The following is an 18,902-nucleotide window of genomic DNA, read 5'->3' as shown; positions in this document are numbered from 1 at the left end:
TTTCCTCAACCATTTTATCCTAATATACCCAATCAATCATTCGTATATATGAGTCTCAAGCTTCAAAGTTTTTCAAACACTTCAGTAGCTCCACTCCAACCACCACTCATTATCATGTTCACACTTGCTCCTACCTAATGGTAAATATTAGGATGGTATATATAGTTTATGATAATGATAAATATTTCTTGGTCTTTAGTTTTTAGTGATAAGGTTGTTAGTAACAAGAAAGTGGCCACATCATAGCATGGTTGCTTCCCTTTGCTCACCAAAATGCAAAGCAAGTGAGGTGTAGCCTCGTGAGCTTTGCAATGATGGCGTCCAACTAGTCTACTTTATCACATAAAAGTAATCCAAGGTGTGTGATGTTCTCGCATTTCATGCAATGGGTGCAACCATGTGGGTGCACATGTGTGCAATGATGCCCTTTCCTATAGTGCAACTAAGAGGGCAACGTGGATGCATGTGCATGTGGACGCTCCTCAATCAATGTATTAATTAAAACGGTAATAGTAAGGGTAATAGCTTGCTCTATTGGTGATGTTGGCTGCATGACTTTGCTGATGTGAAGGCTTTATCCACTAGCCACACTAGAGAGAGAGAAGGAGAGGCGGGAGTTGGTGACCACGCAAGGTCCTGCCATGGCTTCGTACGCTGGCCCTTGCCTCTTCGACCTCTATTCTGCACCCGGTTCTTCTTCTTCTTCCCCTTCTTCTTCCCTTTCGGCTTCTTCTTCTTCCTCTCGGCTGCTTCTGCCTGTTGCTGCTTCCTCCAATGTCCATGCCTGCAGGCCTCTTTCGCCTCTGTGGATTGATCACAGGACTGCTCTGAGCATTCGTGCCGTCACTCAGCTCTTCCCGACCCTCGACGAAGACGAAGCAGGTGAAGCAGCCGGAGAAGAGGCCCCCGCCCTTAAGCCGAAGAAGGGGAAAGCTGCCTTGCCACTCAAAAGGGATCGGGTAATCTCGGCCATTCTTATAGAGTTCAGTAGAATAAAGGAAGTTTGTCTTCAATGGCATCATGCGATTCCTTCATTCAATCGTCTCTCTGCAAATAATCAGCAACATCTCATTATGCAGATTTCTTTGTTAAAGTGGGATAAACTGCATCAAATCATCACAATGTTCTTCCATATTCTTCGGTATTATTCGAGTTATAGCCAAAGCATGTGAAGACAATTCTCACTCGGTCATTCTTAGCATTCAGTAGATTAAATATACGTTCAGCCCTTCGAGATGAAGTTCAATATTACATATATGTTCAGTCCTTCGACAGGAAGTTCCCCTTGGAATGGAACTGTGTGATTCCTTGCATCAATTGCCACTGCAAATCATCACCAAGGACTCTTATCCAGATTTCGTATATCTTACGGGATAAAATGTATCCAACCATCACATAGCTCTTACATGTTTTTCTATCTGTAACTAAATTATGTGAAGACACTTGTCACTCAGCCATTCTTTTAGGTTCAGTGGATTAATTGTATCTTCAACCATTCGGCAGGATTTTTCTCTTCAAACGAAACTATGTAATCCTGTCTCCTATTGCCTCTGTGAATCTAGTATGGAATGGCACATATTAAACAATCGCAATGTTCACAAATTTTCTTCAAGAAGTAGCCTGAAGTATGTCTAGCCACTTCTTACTCAGCACCATTCTTTTACAGTTTGATAGATTAGAAGTCATTTAAAAGGACTTTCTGTTCAAATGAACTATGTGATTCCTTGCTTCCATTGGTGCTCTGGTAATCATCAGCAGCTTCTCTTTACACAAATTTCATTGTTTGAACGGTGTTAAAAGGCATCAATGGTCACACAATATTTTGAATGTTCTTCAAGGAGCAGCCTAAAGCTCCTAAAACTTAGCTTCCTGTCCTCATGGATCTAAGGATAATCCAACATAATGTAAAGACAGTGTACTATTGAGAAACTTTTTAATTTGTATAGCCCAACATTGTACAGAATTTGCACCTACAGAAAGAGCATTTGTATCTGCAGTGCTGGCAAATGGAAGATATTTGGGGGCGGTATTGAGTGCACATAATGAATCTGTTTGGAAAAGGTCATTCTGAAAATGGGGTAGGCACAGTTGTTTTTTCTCCCTTGAGTTCTTTCAGTGGTGCACGGGGGAATGAAGTCAAGGGACAGTCTTTTTACCAAGTCCAATGCATGTCCTGCTTGACCTGAGAGCGGCCTGATTGTGTCCCAATATGAGCGGTCATCTTCTAGTGTTTTTTCAAGCATTGTCACTTTCGCTATCCATTTCTCTTGTTTGTGACAAGGAGATGAACATGAGACCTCTCAGTACCACCAGACATAGATCCAACTGGCCATAGGAGTAGTCTTCTAGGTCCAGTTGGCCACAGGAGCTGTAGTCGGGCTTTGAAATGGTGGCCTGGCACGTTAGCTGAACTATAGTTGCAGCATGGTTGGCCATTTCTGATGGTGACAATCCAGATGCAGGAAGTAGCAATTGTGCAAGCACAAGTTTTGTGCTATTACTGGTGTGGCATTCTGAAGAGATTTACTCAGAAAATCAGTAGGCCTACTTTAGCAGTCTGTCTTCAAGTTCTGAAATAATAGCAGTAACCTATGTGAGTTAGTTTTGCTTGGCAGAGCACCGCTTCATCCTTTCCTACCCTGTATCCCTCTCTGTTTAGCAACCATTCTTGGTGAGTTTATCTGCTGTTTGATCATGTATTTCAGTAGTAGGTATTGGAGAGGAGCAATTTCTCTTTGACTTGTGTTTCAAGCAGATGCTGCAGGCTCTCTAAGAAGGGTGACTAGCTACTTGGTTGATCCTGTTAAGAGTGATATTGATGAGCTGATTGTATATGCACTGAGCATGTTCACCCTCTGGCTGATGGTTTACTAATTGTGGAATTTGATCATACCTTCTAGGTTTCCCAAGCAGATGTAGTCCTTGGAGTTGGGTGAAATTTGGTGGAAACATGCCATTGACAAGGATGGACAGGATAAAAAGGAGGCGTATTTAACATACTTTTTGTGTTAACTTTCTTTAGAGTAAGATTCCTGATCAATTTGCATCTTACCAAGGACTGTGGGGTGCAATCAATAAAATGCTTTTGTATACCAATGTAATGAGATTTGTGTCAAATAATAGTGGCCGAAGTGGTAGACAAAAGCAAGTTGTTAGCCATTGGGATGATTTTCAGTGACAGAGAATTGAGGCTAAATGTACAAGCAAAGCTTCTCGGATCCTATTCAATTTTCTCAGAGCCTTATTTTTCTAGGCTTAGCTCAGCTACTTAACTTTGTTGTAAGTAGTGTTATTCCAACAGCAAGACTAGAGAGGGAGGCGTCTTAAAGAAGCTGATGGCCCTAAGTTGAATTCTCATGGAGAATCATCATGTGTATGATGGCATTTCTTCATGTTGATCAATCCCCTTCGATTTGAAGTTGGACGGGACTTTTATGAAGCTGATTATACAGGGTGTCTTGCCTACTCTTGGGGAGTCTTTAATCTCCTCTTCTCAAAAACTTGGTCCTTCTTTTGCTCTTTTGCATTGGGTGTACTCACTTTTGTAAGGGCATGAACTAACATCATTATTGGTGTGTATTAGTTGGTAACTCAGGTGAACCTTCCAAAGATGAATTGAAAGTAATGGATACTCTAGTGCACAAGTATGAATGCCTTTTTTTTGGTAAGCTGGGTGGACAACATTATCAAATAGGTGAGGAAGATGGTTGATATCCTTGGTACTTTAAAGGGCTTCATTCACTTAGAAGCTGCAGTTCTGTCTGATTGAAGTTTCTCTCACATTGTGAACCTTAACAAGGTTGCTTTCTTGACATAGAATAAAATGTAATAACAAGCATGACTGCAAACACATGCTCAACCTATAAAGAGGCAGTCCAATTGTTATCATACCATGTGTACGCTTGTGTCTAACACTAGTGTGTGATTGTTGATCTTAGTTTCCATGCCAGTTTGCATTGTGCATTAGTTAAAATTCTCGACCCTTTTTCATGCCTTCCCCGTGAAAACTTGCAATTGCTCTTGATTGAATAACAGTGATACAAAGGCATCAGTGAACACTGGAAATACCTGTGGCGTCATAGTTAAATAACATATGCCACTATTGCTTAACCATGCTCATTGCCCACTACATGCTGAAATTTGTTGGTCACTTAAGCAGTTACAAACAAAGGATCGTCCTAGTAGTCAGCAATCTAAAAAGTATGAGGATTTGGCTGATCCTGAGCTCAAAAGGCCTTGGTAGCATCTCCACTCCCCTAATATGGACTAGCTTCGGTATGCAATGATCTTGGATGTGCTTTGGTTTCCTTCAAGGTACTGTATGCTAACAATATTCTGCCTAGAGGATCACTATTCAATGTACTAGTCACTATGATTTTGATATGTGGATTTGTGTACTTCATACCATGACTCTAAAACTATACATTTGCATGAGTTATGTGCAATGTGTAGGTGATGTACATTTGCATGCGATATACGAGATGTATATTTTGCATGAATAGCATGTGATAAATGGCCTTCACAATTTTGATGACTTAGTGAAGTTATCCCCAGAGTATGCTACATCAAATTGTTGAATAAAAGTCAAACTTTCTGCTTACCTTATGTGCCATTGAAAGAATAAACTTCACACTTTTGCCCCCCTCATTGAAGTCCCTTGCTTTGCCCCTTGGAGCCATAGTATCATAAATAGGTGGCTGCAAAAAAGTGCATTTATTGCAATTCCACTTTGACTAGCATTATGTCAGAGTGCAGCAATGCGGAAGCATGGGACCAAGACTGAGAGAGTAGGGTGAACACAGAGAGGAGAGAGAGAGAAAGAGACAGAAGAACAAGATCTGCTGTATGAAGTATGCTGAATACAAAGGAATGTAGATATGTACATGGGTGCAGTCCGTATGTCTGCGTTTCTCGACCTCGACAATGTCTCCTTGCTAGACATCTCGAAGTCTGCTGCAATCTGCCTAATCTGTGCCCTGAAATCTGCAACTGCAAGTGTAGGAGAGTGTGTTGTGTGAGGCTATTTATAGTTTGCTGAAATACGAAAAAAACTGTCAGGTTGGCTGCATTTATTGTATTGCACATTGGCCAACTGGATTGCCACGGGGCAGTCTGATTGCATCTTGCCTATCTGGCTGCTAACGTGGCACTGCTGATAGGTAAACACATTTGCTAATAGGTTCATCATTCTTGAGATGATGCCATCTATAAGATGGGGAGCCTACTTGAATGAACAGCCCACATGATTAGGCTTGTGTGTAGAGGTTCCAAAATAGCAATGTGAACCATTGACAGCACAGCAACATGGGATGAGGAATGGGGAATGGTAACAGGAATGGGGAACATGGTTTGAATGGGGAGGGGATGGGAAATTAAAAAATAGATAAATTTGAGGCTTTTTCATAATCCTGCAATAAACATCACACGTATTCAAAGACACTTTAAGAGCATGAGAATTACTGCCGTTTATTATTTCAGGCCTTAGTAATATGAGAGAGAGAGAGAGAGAGAGAGAGAGAGAGAGAGAGAGAGAATTTGGTGGACTTGTAATGCCTTTATTTTTGACTCATCCCCGGGTATTTGTGGTCATGTGGCCCGTGTTCCAGGATTACTCTCATGGTAGATTTCTTCCATGATTTCAGTAGATGTGGTTCTCCTTGATGTGGCTGCTCCTTGGCTGGATATTATTTGCTCTACTCCAATTCTGTTGCCAGCATGATATTTATTGTTGTTTTATAGTAGTCTTTTGGCTTTGACAGGTGCTTGATAGGATTTTCATGGCTGGCCAAAAGGCTTGATGTGAGACTTCTATCATTTTTGTTTGGACTTGAAGGCCAAATGTAAATTTTCCAACATTAATATACACTTATGAGAGAGAGAGAGAGAGAGAGGGGGGGGGGGGGGGGAGGAATGGCGTGCAAGCCTCCTGAGTGCCTCTTGTAGTTGCACACTGCTTGCATTCTGCCCTGTTTTGGGGGTGTGCTTACTACAACCCCGCCTTGTTCTAGGGCCTTGCAGCCTTGTGCGCTGCCTATCTGCTACAAGTCACTGTGTGTAGATTCATGTGCAAAAAAAAGAGAATGAGAGAGAGAGAGAGAGAGAGTATCTGCCTGTTTTGTGTGCGTGCCAACCTGGGGGCCTTGCCCTGCCACTTTGCCTTGGGTGTCCTGCTATCCTGCTACCATGCCTTGGGGGCCTTGCTGCCTTGCTAGGCCATGATTGCTTGTTCACTTGCACACATGTTGTGCTTTTCCTCAACACTCAGACATAGTAGGTGATATGCTCATTATTCCCGTTCGTTGATGACAGGCCAGACTGGGGAAGATATGGATCAATATGATGTAGTTCTAGAACTAGAAATGCCTATGGAAGCTGTTGACATGGAAGAGGACATTGTGCCCTGCATTGATGAGATGACTTCTCCTCTGTCGGAGGTTCAAACATCCATCTAACGCGGCAAGCATATCCATCCCAATTTTCCTTTGGTTTCTGCTTCTCTTGAATTGGGTGATTCTTCACCCTGCTCGTATGCTTGGCTGGCTTCTACTTCGCACGACTTGCAAGAACCCAAGTGGGGCTAGTTGCTGGAGTTTGGGAATTGCCTTTTTTAGGAATATGTCGAGCACGATTATAGAGCTATTCCTACCTACGTGGATGAGGAGATTTTGGATGTATAGGTGCATGCTTAGGAGGTTCTTTGCTTCTTTTCCTCTTTGCATGAGAGAGGAGTGATTCACTTTTTCACTAGTCGGATTCTTGTGCTTGCCAGGATCCATTGGTGGTTGACAGCTTTTGTCCAGTTGGATTGTGTGGAGGAGATTTTTGCAAACGTGCGTGGATTCCATGAGGTAGTCCTTCTTTCTATTTAAGCACGAAATCTCCTACTTCATATGCAGCCCCTTTTCTTTGAAAAACAGTTGGTGCACATTGTCTCTTGGCGTCCATTGCCAGATTTCCAATGCTTGCTTAAGCACTCTTGTTTGGTATGAGTGAAAATGGAGAGCTGCCCAATAGTTTATTGGGCCCTTCTAAAAGATGTGATGGCTGCAGTTGGCCATGTGTTTGTACCCTTGAGTTTGAAGGCAGCCAACTGCAATCGATTGTGAATGTTGTGGGATACCACTAGAAAAAGATCCAGTTGGTTGCATCTCAATTGTATCAGCATGAGACCTCTTTTGTTGTGGCTCTAGTGGGGTACTTTCGCTGGCCACCATTGTTTCTCGTGCCGTCAATTGGGACACTTCATGGCCAAATGTCTTGGTTGCAAGAGCACCTTGGTGGATCAACCAATGGACATGGACCAAGATAAGCCGTGTGCAACACAACCAGCCTCCACCTTTTACCCCGCAACAATCTGCTCAGACAGGTCAGTCTAAAGGCAAGCAACTAGCTTATGTAATAAAAGAGCGAAGGAGTTTTTTGTGCCTGCATTGCCTGCTTAACCTTCTTCTTCACAGGACCCTATCCACACTTATTTGTGTTGTCGAGATAAGTTGGTGGACACGTGTACTACTTGATCTCTTGCTCCTACCAAGGATCCATTACCTGTTGGTGGCCCTCTGGCCCAATTGGCCTTTGATGCTAATGGCAAAGTCGTTACTTCTTGGGATTGTAAGTATCTAGGTCCTTCTTCCTAGCTTGCAAATGTACCTTCTGCCTCACGGGTTGAACATAAAAGACCCAACCCCTTTGCTGTATTGGGAGACTTCTTTGAAGATGGTGTCCTGGAGACAATGGCAGTGAAGGCCTAGGCTCATGCGACAAAATCTCATCAAACCTCTTGAGCCTTTTTGTTTGTCTAGTCTTGGGGTGCCTCTTGCACTCCTCTTTTGTAGTTACTGAATACCTTGTATTTGGTTCATACATGATGGCTTAGAGCCACCTTGCACCTTGTAATCTTGTCATATTGTACTTGTTTTTTTCAATTAATGTATAAAACCCATAGAGAGAGAGAGAGAGGATGGCAGGGATTTACGAAAAAAAGAGGATGGCAGGGAGGGCAAGCTGCAGTAGGTGGTGAAAACGAAGGCGGTTGGGCAGAAACAAAGACAAAAACGAAGATGCAGCATGCAATCCTGCTAGGGATGCCAGGTTCCCAACAGTGTTCTTGGCGAAGGAACATTCCAAGGTTAAAATGTTGTTGGGAATGACAGCTGGAATGTTCCTTGTGATGGAAACGTGTTTCCCATCCCTACACATTTTGGAACAGCATCCCAAGGGTCCATTCTGCCCGTTCCATGTTTCTATGATTTACAAGCATATGGGGAAACAGGTGCATCACTGGCAAAGTGGTATAGTCAAACAGAATGGGGAATGAGAACAGAACATCATGAATCACCATTTCATGTGACCATATAGCCACATGGAATAGGCATGGAATGGAAAATGGGGACAGGGGATCCAAAAATGACCATTCCAAGCGGGTAGTTGTAGGGGAGGTAGGCAGCTAGTGGAGTGGCAGGCAGGTTATGATAGCTGGACTCGGTGCAGCCAACTTACAACTTATCTCCTCCTATGCACCTCACTGGAGGGCAAGTGTACTGTTTTGCTAAGTATTAGTTAGTTTAAAACAAAAAGTGCAGGGGAAATAAATTTGATCATAGGAATTCATGTTACATCCCAAAGATCCTTAATCATTTCTTCTAATCTGTCACCCTGTTTATTATCATAGGAGTAGGCTGAACATCTGTATTTGGTTGTAGAAAGAGGAATGTGAAAAGCTCTGGTCTGTTGATCATTTTTATCCATGTCAGTTATCTTTTGTCATTCAAATAAAGTTTTATATAGGAGAATTTTTTAAAACAAGCTGTGTTTAACAACTGTATTATGTCTCCAGACTCGGTCAAAAAGGTTCTTGGAACTGCAGAAGACTCGAGAGCCTAAACAAGAGTACTCTCCTGCTGAGGCTATTAGACTACTGAAAGCAACAGCCAAGACAAAATTTGTTGAAACTGCTGAAATACATATACGATTAAACCTGGATCCTAAGTATGCAGATCAGCAGCTTAGGGCCACGGTGAGTTAGGAGAGATGGAAATTCATTGTTGGTGTATGTTGACACATCTTTTTGTATTTCTATTCAGATGTAAATTTAAATCATCAATCACAAAGGCATCCATGTAGCTACTTTAGATTTGCTTATGCTGATGATTCATTAGAGGCTTTGTAACTGGATGTGCCATAGCTTTTCTGGATGGAGTCATATGCTTAGAAAAGTAGTGTTAATGGGAATGGGTGTTTGTTCAGATATTGAGATAGGGGTTTAGTTGATTCTTGTGAATGTCTGGTTCGTGGTTTTCTGTAAGTTGGGAAATATGCTATCAAACCATTGCCTTGATTTTTTTTTCATTCTTGTGTGGTATTGTGATAATATGCAAGCAACATATTCTGAATTTCAGATTGTCGTTTACTTCATCATGTATAGAACTATATGTAGGCAGATTTGAGTCTGAAATGCGATCAGTCATCTGAAGGGAGACATATGATATTACGCCTAGAAGAATGTATCCTTCATCCTTGGCTGTAGATCACCCCTTTGTGAGGCAATGTAGCTCTTGAGGTAGCCAAGTTCCCTTGCTTCCCACAATTGCAAGTCTATAATGCCTTACATGGTTTGGCATTACAGCCCACCAAATTGGTTGTTCACTTAACCATTTTATTTATGATGTACGTAGGAATCCTTCACCGGACTGTGTTAGTATTGAACGTATCTTGGGTGACAGGGTTCATAGCCAGAGTGCATTGCATTTATGAGGTGGCACATTTATTGCTGGCTGATCTGAATTTACACTATTTTTGATGTATTTCCACTGCCTTTTATTTGGCTGCCTCTCCTCCATGTTCCATTCATTCATATGAGCACACTGCAGCCGGTTGGAGAGACAGACTGGGAACATTTTGCTGGTAGCCCATAGCCTGTGCCTTCATACACACTCTTGAGCCTTGGTGTATGAATTCCATTTCTAGAGTTCATTCTCTTTGAGTTCGTGCATTCTTGCTCTTTTGTTCAGTTCTTTGTGTTTGCAACAGCTCTATCTTTTTGTTTCTGTTACTCCACACCATTTTGACATGGTATCCGAGCCCAAATGTCTTGATTCTGGTGCCGGTTGCTGTTACGGACTGCTGTTTTAGGTCTGATGGCACTTCCCAGCTGCTCTAAAGTTTGCGTTTTGCTGCTAGCCTGATCTGGCTAGCCTAGGCGCATCAATTGTGACAGTTGGCAGCCTGATTTCTCTGTGTTTTCAGTGCTGACCTCGTTTTGTCTGCTGCAGCCTGTGTATGCACCGTGCTTCATCTGCTAATATTTTGGTCTTCTATGCAGCCAATCTTCATTTTTTCCTGTAGATGTGATGTTTTTTGGCCTGTATTTTCATCCTTCTTGTGTTTTCAGCCTGATCTGCACTCTGAAGGGAAGGTTCACTTGTGTTGGTTGTTGTGCCTCTATTCAGTACACACATCACATTTTGTTTCTCTCTCTTGTCTCTACTCTGAACTGTTCTCTTTCATGAACTATTGGACTCTTGGTACTTGGCTGTTAATGGTAAGTGCCTATTCTCCCTCAAAACTCCTAACTTATATCTTTGTTGTATCTCATCTAAATTGCTCCTCCATGTTGCAACGTTGATGACAAGATTAAAAGTCTTGACTATGTAACTTGGAGTGTGGTGATGAAAGCTTGATTTGTGCAAAAGTGACTCTGGTACATTGCCTTACGTTTTGCCTTGCATCCCGAAAAACCATCTCCTCTTCCATCCAATTGGAGGAAGACAACTATGAGGAAGAAGTTCTAGACTAGGACAATGTTGATACCAAAACATATTCGACACTTCTTCAATGCATCTGAAATGATGTGCTCAGGGATTTATACAATAAACATTGACATCAATGTCTTTCCAAGGCACAATGGAAAGAGGAAAGTGAACATGGAGAGGGGACAAAGAGAGAACATAGGAGAGAGAAGGAACAATGTGACTGCAATGGTTGAAGGTATAATGCTGCAACAGTTAGCCCGAACACGCAGCTCTACGAGTTAGTGTGGGCGCTAGACGGTAGTAGGGGGTTCAGAGAATGAGGAGGGCTGGCTGATATCGATGGACCAATGATAGATAGTGAAAGTGGGAGGGCAAGTTGTCTATATATAGGTGAAAAAGAGGAAAAACCCTAAATGTGGTCAAACCCCTAAAAAATAGCCAAAAGGGAAGCCTCCTTTGAAACACAAAGGGCTAGGAAATCCACAACTACATCACCAATATCGTCTCTCTTTGAAAGGAATGGAGGTACGAGGGAACCACTAGAGGAGATGGTGGGGGGTAGACAGTTTGCACTTTGTTTTATCTCGGGTTCTTTTGGAGGTGTTATTATTAGAATCTTCTTTACACGGTAAAAAAAAGCACCTTGGCATCACCCACATCCAAGTGCTCATACACTAGGCAAGTTATGTGGTGGGATGATGCGGCTGGAGTGCCAAGAGGCAGGTGATGGTCGCATGTACAGCTTGTACATGCAATCGACATCAAGTCACATGAGAAGTCGGACAATAGTCATGCATTTTGGTTGATGTATTGATGACATGGAAAAATTTTAGTTGCCACATTCAACTCAACTGTTTTACTTATGATCCTACACTTCTATTGTTGTAGGGCAACTCAAAATGCTTGAGCTATTTCAAAGTTGTGGCTGCGTTCAGGATCATTGTGGTTCATGAATCATGATCAACAGATGCCATCTACATCAAAGATCGTGCATTGAAGTGGAGCAGCGAACTCTTACAGGCAGGAAAGTTCGAGAGTGAGGCAAGTTGGAGCGTTCGCACCTTTATTGTGGTTGAAGATAGTTCGTGGTAGATTATGGTTCAGTGTAGAATACTTGTCCCAGTCTCCAAATAGGACAATGAGGTGGGTATGAGGAAATCAAAGTGAAGAGTGCTGGACCTGTTTGGATTACTGGCCTAAATACCTTAGCCAAACCTATTTAGGTGTTGTATTATCAGATTTGAATTTTTTTTTCTCTTACCTTTCTTGAGTTGTGCGCTCAAGGTGGTTCACAACTGGGATTCGAGTCAACTGTCAAAGTCTGTGTGAAGAAGCTATTGGCATTGGATAGAGGTGGCATTGCTTTGGCAAGAGCCTTTACTTATTCAAAGCTAGTTGAAATCTTCTCAATTTATGGTCTTCTAGCTTTGAAGGGAGGTCATTTACATTGAGAGGTGCGTGGAGTGAAGGTTGGATGGCTAGAGCAGTTGGTGGTCCTGGATTTAGTGGATGAAGGTACTCAACTTGACACGAGGCCACCCGGCGGCAGTGAGAAGACTGCACTATGTGGGGTTTTTCACCACTGACTACTAATGAAGGATCAACTTTGTTGAGTGGAGTGCTCACCTACCCCTTCTCATGTTCTTTCCCATTCTTTTCCATTGGGTGCTTCAAGCCACTCTTAAGGAATAAAGGGTTCCTGTACACCTTCTTACAGCCACCCTAGCATTGAGGAAAGGAGCCCGATCCCTCACTGCATATTCCTGATGGACATTCTATTTGTTCAATGAGGCTTCGTATCTCTCTGGTTGGTGAAAAATGATTTTTTAGAAGTTCAACAACAAGAAGGAAAGCTTGTCTACACTTGTTTGTAGGAGGTGGATAGTGTCCTTTCCACCATGATGCAAACAAAGGGTTCTAAGCTGCTTCATGTGCAGAAGAGTCTTCTAGATGGAGTAACGGTATGTTATGAATTGTATTGCAAGTTGCAACAATGTAAGAAGTGGAAGTATTTCTGCTGGATGTGGGGACATGCTTCACCCATTTCACCAAGTTGCTATGCACATATCCCTTCCCCTCTCTCATTCTGATCTTATCTCTAAGCTTGTGGACAGCTTGGATAGCAACATTTCAGCCTATGTGGAGGCACGATGTCTGGAAACCTTGAAGCAGCCTGGCGGCCATGAAATTGGCCATTGAATTGGGAAAGGCGTAAAGAGATTGAATAGCACAAGCATTTTGTTGCAACAAAAACAAAAAGAAGAGTAAGTTGACAAGTAGTGAATGAGATGGTTCCATGAAGGCAAATGCTCAAGAGAAGCAAATGAAGCTGCAAGAAGAAAACAAGTGCGAAGCTTGACGTAAAGGATGCAATTTCGAAGGTGAGAGTCAAGACCATGAATGTGGCACAAACATTTTGTTTCTACAAAAACAAAATAGAAGAGTAAGTTCACGAGTACTGGATGAGATGGTTCCACGAAGGCAAATGCTCAAGAGAAGCAAATGAAGCTGCAAAAAGAGAGTAAGTGCAAGGCTTGACCTGATGGATTCGATTTCGAATGTGAGAGTCAAGACCATGGAGATTGCAGGAATCTTGTCAGTTGTGGCTTCTACTCTTCAATTGTTGCCCTAAGTGGATACGAATTCATCTTCCATAGGGTGTCATAACTCATGATCATTGCGCGAAGGCGATGGTTGTGGGCCCATCCTATACTTTGCTTGGGGGGATGTATTATCCAAGAATCAGGAAAGGTTTGTTAAGAAGTACTGCAAATAGTACTCACCACTGAGGCAGAATGAGTTGAGCAAGCCGTTGGAACTAACAGGGAGACCAAAGTGGAAACGTGCCTCTTGAGGGAACAAGTGGCTATCTAGATAGGAGATTTCAAGGTTTGAGTTTCTCTAAAGGCGGCTCCTGTCCTCAATGTCAATGTGAATTTTAGGGCAGCCATGGATCTATGATCACATGGGCTTAGTGGATCATCACTGACACTTGTCTTCATTTGGGATGGCACTTGGTGGTAGCCCAAGTTCATATCAAACCTCCAAGTTCAACTAAATCTGGATTTTCCAACTCTGGACTATCAAAGTGACATTTCTTTCATGATTTTTGGGTTCCATTAATCAAATCAATAATATACATATAACTCAGGCACATTTGTAGCAAGGTTCTATACAGCATAGTCTGGGCCTCAAACCTTCCACCAATGTAATGGTTTTTTTTGGAAGAATGGAAACAGTTTGTAAAAAGTTGGATTTCCATTTTTTATTGTCACACATTGGAATCGGTTTCTCAAATCTGCTCTTTGTTCCAGGTTTTACTACCCAAAGGCACTGGTCAGGTTGTGAGAATAGCCGTTCTTACTCAAGGTATATTAGCAATAAGTACTTTGGGATATTAAACAAATAAGCTTGTAATAGCTGTATTTACTCAGGATACATACACACTTCAGGATATTAAAGAAATAAGATTGTAAGAGATTTGGAATCTGTAGCATTTCAGAATGCTTTAGCTTGGTGTCCAAATGAAGTTGTTGCGATGAGCAGGTGCAAACGGCGGTTTTTTAGTCTGAACACATAATCCTTGCCTCCGTGAGAATAATCTGAAGATTATTTTCTTCTATATTTTCCTTTGTTAATTAAAGGAAGTACCTGTGATTGAGATGAACACTCATGGGATTCCTTTGTTTCTTCTCATATTTCCCTGGGTTAAGGATGGACTAACCTATACCATGCTTATTTCCCACCTCTGAAAAGACCTTGGCTGCGATTTATTTCTGTCTGACCAGCGTGAGGTGTGCCTATCAATATGTTACCTCATATATCATGCTGGAAGTTGAGATTATTTAAACACTTGTATACCTTGTACACAAGTGTTGTGGATGGTGGGCTCCAGGGTGTTGAAAATAAGAAACACTTTGATGTTTATGGCTAGGGTTAGTTATCTGAGTGAGACCCCTCTCTGTGCAAAATACCTTTAGGCCAAGGGCATTTAAGTGTCTTTTGAGTTCCTCTATTGAATTGGCTATGAGCATAATGCCAATTCCGCATAATTTGAATTGAGATCAAGGCCCCCCTACACGGGGTGCTAGCATGTAAGTGTCTTTTGAGTCTCTTTTTGAATCGGCTATGAGCATAATGCCAATTCCACATAATTCTAATTGAGATTGAGGCCCCTACATGTGGTGCTCTATAGCCATCAATCCTGTCTAGGCAACACCTGTTGGGTACACAAAAGTGATGGAGTTACTCAGACTACTAAGCCATGCATGAGTGAAATCTCATCAATGTGCAATCCAAAGAGTGTTTGTTAGAAAGGGCAGCTCGCTTTTATTCTTGTGGTGCTTTGTGTAGTAGGCATCTCATGTGGGCCTGTGAGACCAAAAAGTTTCGTCAATTATCTCCCACAATCAAAGAATGCATAGAAAGCTTTTACTACTTGTCAGGAGCTTTCTTGGAAAGAGTTTTGTACTGCCATGCATTCAAGTTTGTAATAGTAAACTATTTGAAGTGTTTTATACCAAAGTGTGATGCTTTTTTTTTGGGGGGGGGGGGGTGTGGGGTGGATGTCAGGAGAGAAACAGATAGAGGCAAAGAAGGCAGGTGCAGATATAGTCGGAGCTGAAGATTTGATTGAGGAAATATCAGGAGGTTTCATGGACTTTGACAAGCTTATTGCCACTCCAGATATGATGCCAAAGGTTTTACACATTCTGCTGCAATTATTGAACCTTTGGGTAGCTTTTAGAGGGTTTATGTCCTTCTTAATTGAAACCTAATCTATCTGAGATCTGGGGTAATGCCTTAAAACTCATACAGGAGTTTGTCATTGTTTAATACTTTAGAACAAAGTCAATGTTTATGGTATTCTTATAATGTAGTATCAAACAAGTGTGACAACATGGCACTAGGCTAATTTTTTATTGTTTGTTTTGGTTGCAAAGGTGAGTGGTGTAAGGCCTTAAATTAGGACTCTAGCTCAACTCTATCCAACTTTTGCAAGCGTGTGACAAGAAGAACCATTTTGTTGATAGTTGTATTTGATGACCAGTAATACAATATCCTTGTTTGCAGTCTAAAACTCTATCCGACTTTTGAAAGGATGTGACAAGAACCGTGTTACTGATAGCTGTAGTTGATAATCAGTAAGAGACACCCATGCTTGCAGTCCAAAACCAGAAGTCTCCCGAAGTAGGTTGATTGTGGGTCAGTGATTTAACCATCAAACGTTCTTTTTCTTTTTGGTGGCACATGTAAATCGTCAAGGGGCATGCCAAATCACAAACCCATCCTGCCAAGATTACGATGCTGAAGAGAAGAATCTATCCACAGACCACATTCTACTTAGTAGAGGGTCAACTTGAGAGCAAGCGTTTGACATTATCAATCAGGTCCAGCTCTATAGTGAGATATAAAACTTCATGACGATGTCTGTTACCCTTTCTATGGGAATCTTTTGCTATCCGTATATTATCATGATAGAGGGCTGAATTATACTCGGGATTGATGTCCGTATTCTCCAGTTTGTGGTGATTGTTATATTTTATTCTTCTACACCTCTAGGAGTTGCAATTTTATACTAGTTCAGGTTTTTTAAATGTTCAATCTTTGAATTCCTTGTGGGCAGGTTGCGAAGCTGGGAAGGTTATTGGGTCCACGGGGGCTAATGCCAAATCCAAAAGCAGGAACTGTTACGCCAGACCTTTCTCAAGTATATTCTCTCTCTTGCACACCACCATCCATCCCCGTCAAAACCAAACTTGACCGAGTTAATACTGAATTGTGAAGTCACAATCGTTGCATTTGTAGAGTCATCAACCATTAGTTTGATAGTTAGATTTGCTTTGTCTGTGAGTGATGATTTCACTGAATATCTTTGATTAAACACTGGACATGACTATGAGCAGGCAATCTCGGAGTTTAAAGCAGGCAAGGTCGAATACAGAATAGACAAAACAGGAATCGTTCATGTACCTTTTGGCAAAACAGCATTTAGTGAGGAAGATCTGCAGACAAATCTCATAGCCGTTACAGTAAGTGAAACTTGTGTATGGTTAAATATATTATAGGAGGTTTGTTTGGAAAGCCTTATTGTATGAGTTGGCAGTGATTGGATGCATGCATTGCAGAATTCGGTGGATGCGAACAAACCATCAGGGTCCAAGGGTGTGTATTGGAAAACAGCATACATTTGTGCGACCATGGGGCCTTCAATCAAGTTGAATGTTAGTGAGCTTCGAGAATACAAGCTATCATAGTCACATCTATCAAAAGCTCATCGAATGTTCCTTCTCAGTTCCAACATGTGTTGGGGGGGATTTCGACACCAAAAAAGCCGGTCAATAGAGTCCACAAAAGATCTCATTACGAAACAACTGAAGTAAAGGATTGAAAGGCTATAGATATGGAAGCTCATGGAAGGGGGCATGGTGTCCGTTGCGTCTTTGTTTATCGCTCCGTAGCCTGCCCTCCCTGCAGCATCATCATCATGATCATCAATCATCAATCAATCAAAATTATGCAGTGTGGCAAAACAGGGCGGCGTCGATGAAACTTTTCCACCTGAGCAGCTGAAAAAGTGGTGGTCGATGGATGTCTCTAATCTTTACACGTCCCGCTAGCTATTTTATTTCTCCTGTTTTTTTTTTTTTTTTTTGTGATTTTTCTTCTTTGCTCGATTTGTATCTTCTTAGTCTTTTCAGTTTTTGTTTTGAATGCCACTCGCTTGTGCTATCGCTTTCGTTCGCTCAAGTTTTGCCTTTCACTTTTTATTTAGCTTTAGCTTTCTATGCCACTTGCATTGTATCGCTTCTATAAGTCTTCGTACCTTCGCTTTCGTCGTCATGTGAGCTTATTTTGTGCTAATGCCCATCATCGCAAGCTGCTTTAGGAGCCGAGCTTCGCTAACGTCGTCCCTCTCAATTGTCATGGTTTCGCACATTTCGGTTGGTAGCGTCGATATCCTTTTCGATTACTGCTGATATCAGTTCAATATTAGTAGGTTATGATTGCCGTTGATTAGACTCGTTTGGATTCGATTAGTCAGTGTAAGTTCTATTAGTAATGTTTATAGTTGATGGCGAGTTGAGTGATTAGTTAGTATCAGTTAGCGATTAACGGATTAGTCACGATGTCATTAGTTAGGCCATAATGTAGTTAGATTAGTTAGCGATCAATTAGTGTGTGATTTGTTTCATTTGATTTTTCTAGTTTTTTAAATCTTCGCTCCATTATTCTTCTCGTTTTTTCAATTCTTGTTTTTAGCACCACTGACTTGTGCTTTTGCTTTTAGATTTGGTAGGTTTCGTCTGCTCGATTTTTATATTTGACACTCACTCATGCTTTCGCTTTTAGCTTTCGTAGCTTTAGCTTTCTATGCTAATGCATTGTATCCCTTCAAGTCTTAGTACCTTCGCTTTCATTGTCATGTGTGCACTTGTGCCTTCTTCATGCTAATGCCCATCATCGCAAGCTTTAGGAGCCAAGCTTTGGGAATGTTGTCCTACTCAATTGTCAAGGTCTCGTACCTTTAGGTTACTAGTGTCGATATTAATTTGATTAATGTTGGTATTAGTTAGTTGTGATTGCCATTGATTAGATTAGTTTCAATAGTTGGATTAGTTAGTGTTAGTTCGATTAGTATTGTGTATAGTTGATGACTAGTTGAGTGATTAGTTAGTATCAGCTAGTGATTAATAGATTAGTTACAATATGATTAGTTAGTTAATAATGTAGTTAGATTAGCAACAATTAGTTAGTGTGTGATTAGTTAGTTAATAATTTAGTTAGTGGTAGTTAGTAATTAGTTAGCTAATAATTCAATTAGATTAATTAACGATTAGCTAGTGTGCAACTAGTTAGTTAATAATTTAGTAATTTAGTTAGTGTTGATTTTTTATTGTTATTATAAAATAATTAATGATTAGTTATAGTTATTAATTAATTGTAGTTTAATATTTAATATTTAGTTATATATTAATTAAACAGTTAGTGTGCAATTAGTTAATAATTTAGTTAGTGTTGATTCTTTGCTATTATTATTAAATAATTGATGATTAGTCAACATCCTTTCTTATTGCTATTGGAGAGAATTGGATCAATTGCTATTGCAACCTATAGATGCTAAATAATTTCATCATGGTACTTTATAAA

At 41.1% G+C, this 18,902-nt stretch overlaps 1 protein-coding gene across 1 annotated transcript; it reads left to right on the top strand.

Moving 5' to 3' along the window:
* The first annotated feature begins 560 nt into the window (after positions 1–560).
* On the top strand, positions 561–17,284 carry LOC148041007 (large ribosomal subunit protein uL1c-like). The gene is made up of 7 exons (XM_087675535.1): positions 561–959; positions 8,837–9,016; positions 14,066–14,120; positions 15,324–15,451; positions 16,378–16,461; positions 16,658–16,783; positions 16,880–17,284. Exons 1-7 carry the CDS (start codon positions 642–644, stop codon positions 17,006–17,008), a joined length of 1,020 nt encoding a protein of 339 aa, XP_087531661.1. The 5' UTR covers positions 561–641; the 3' UTR covers positions 17,009–17,284.
* The last annotated feature ends 1,618 nt before the right edge of the window (positions 17,285–18,902 follow it).

Source organism: Lygodium microphyllum, chromosome 1 (genome assembly GCF_053477565.2).
Source record: "Lygodium microphyllum isolate KBCC chromosome 1, Lygodium_microphyllum_v1.1.10, whole genome shotgun sequence".
In the NCBI taxonomy this organism is placed as follows: domain Eukaryota; kingdom Viridiplantae; phylum Streptophyta; class Polypodiopsida; order Schizaeales; family Lygodiaceae; genus Lygodium; species Lygodium microphyllum.
This window is presented reverse-complemented; position numbering and strand designations above follow the sequence as displayed.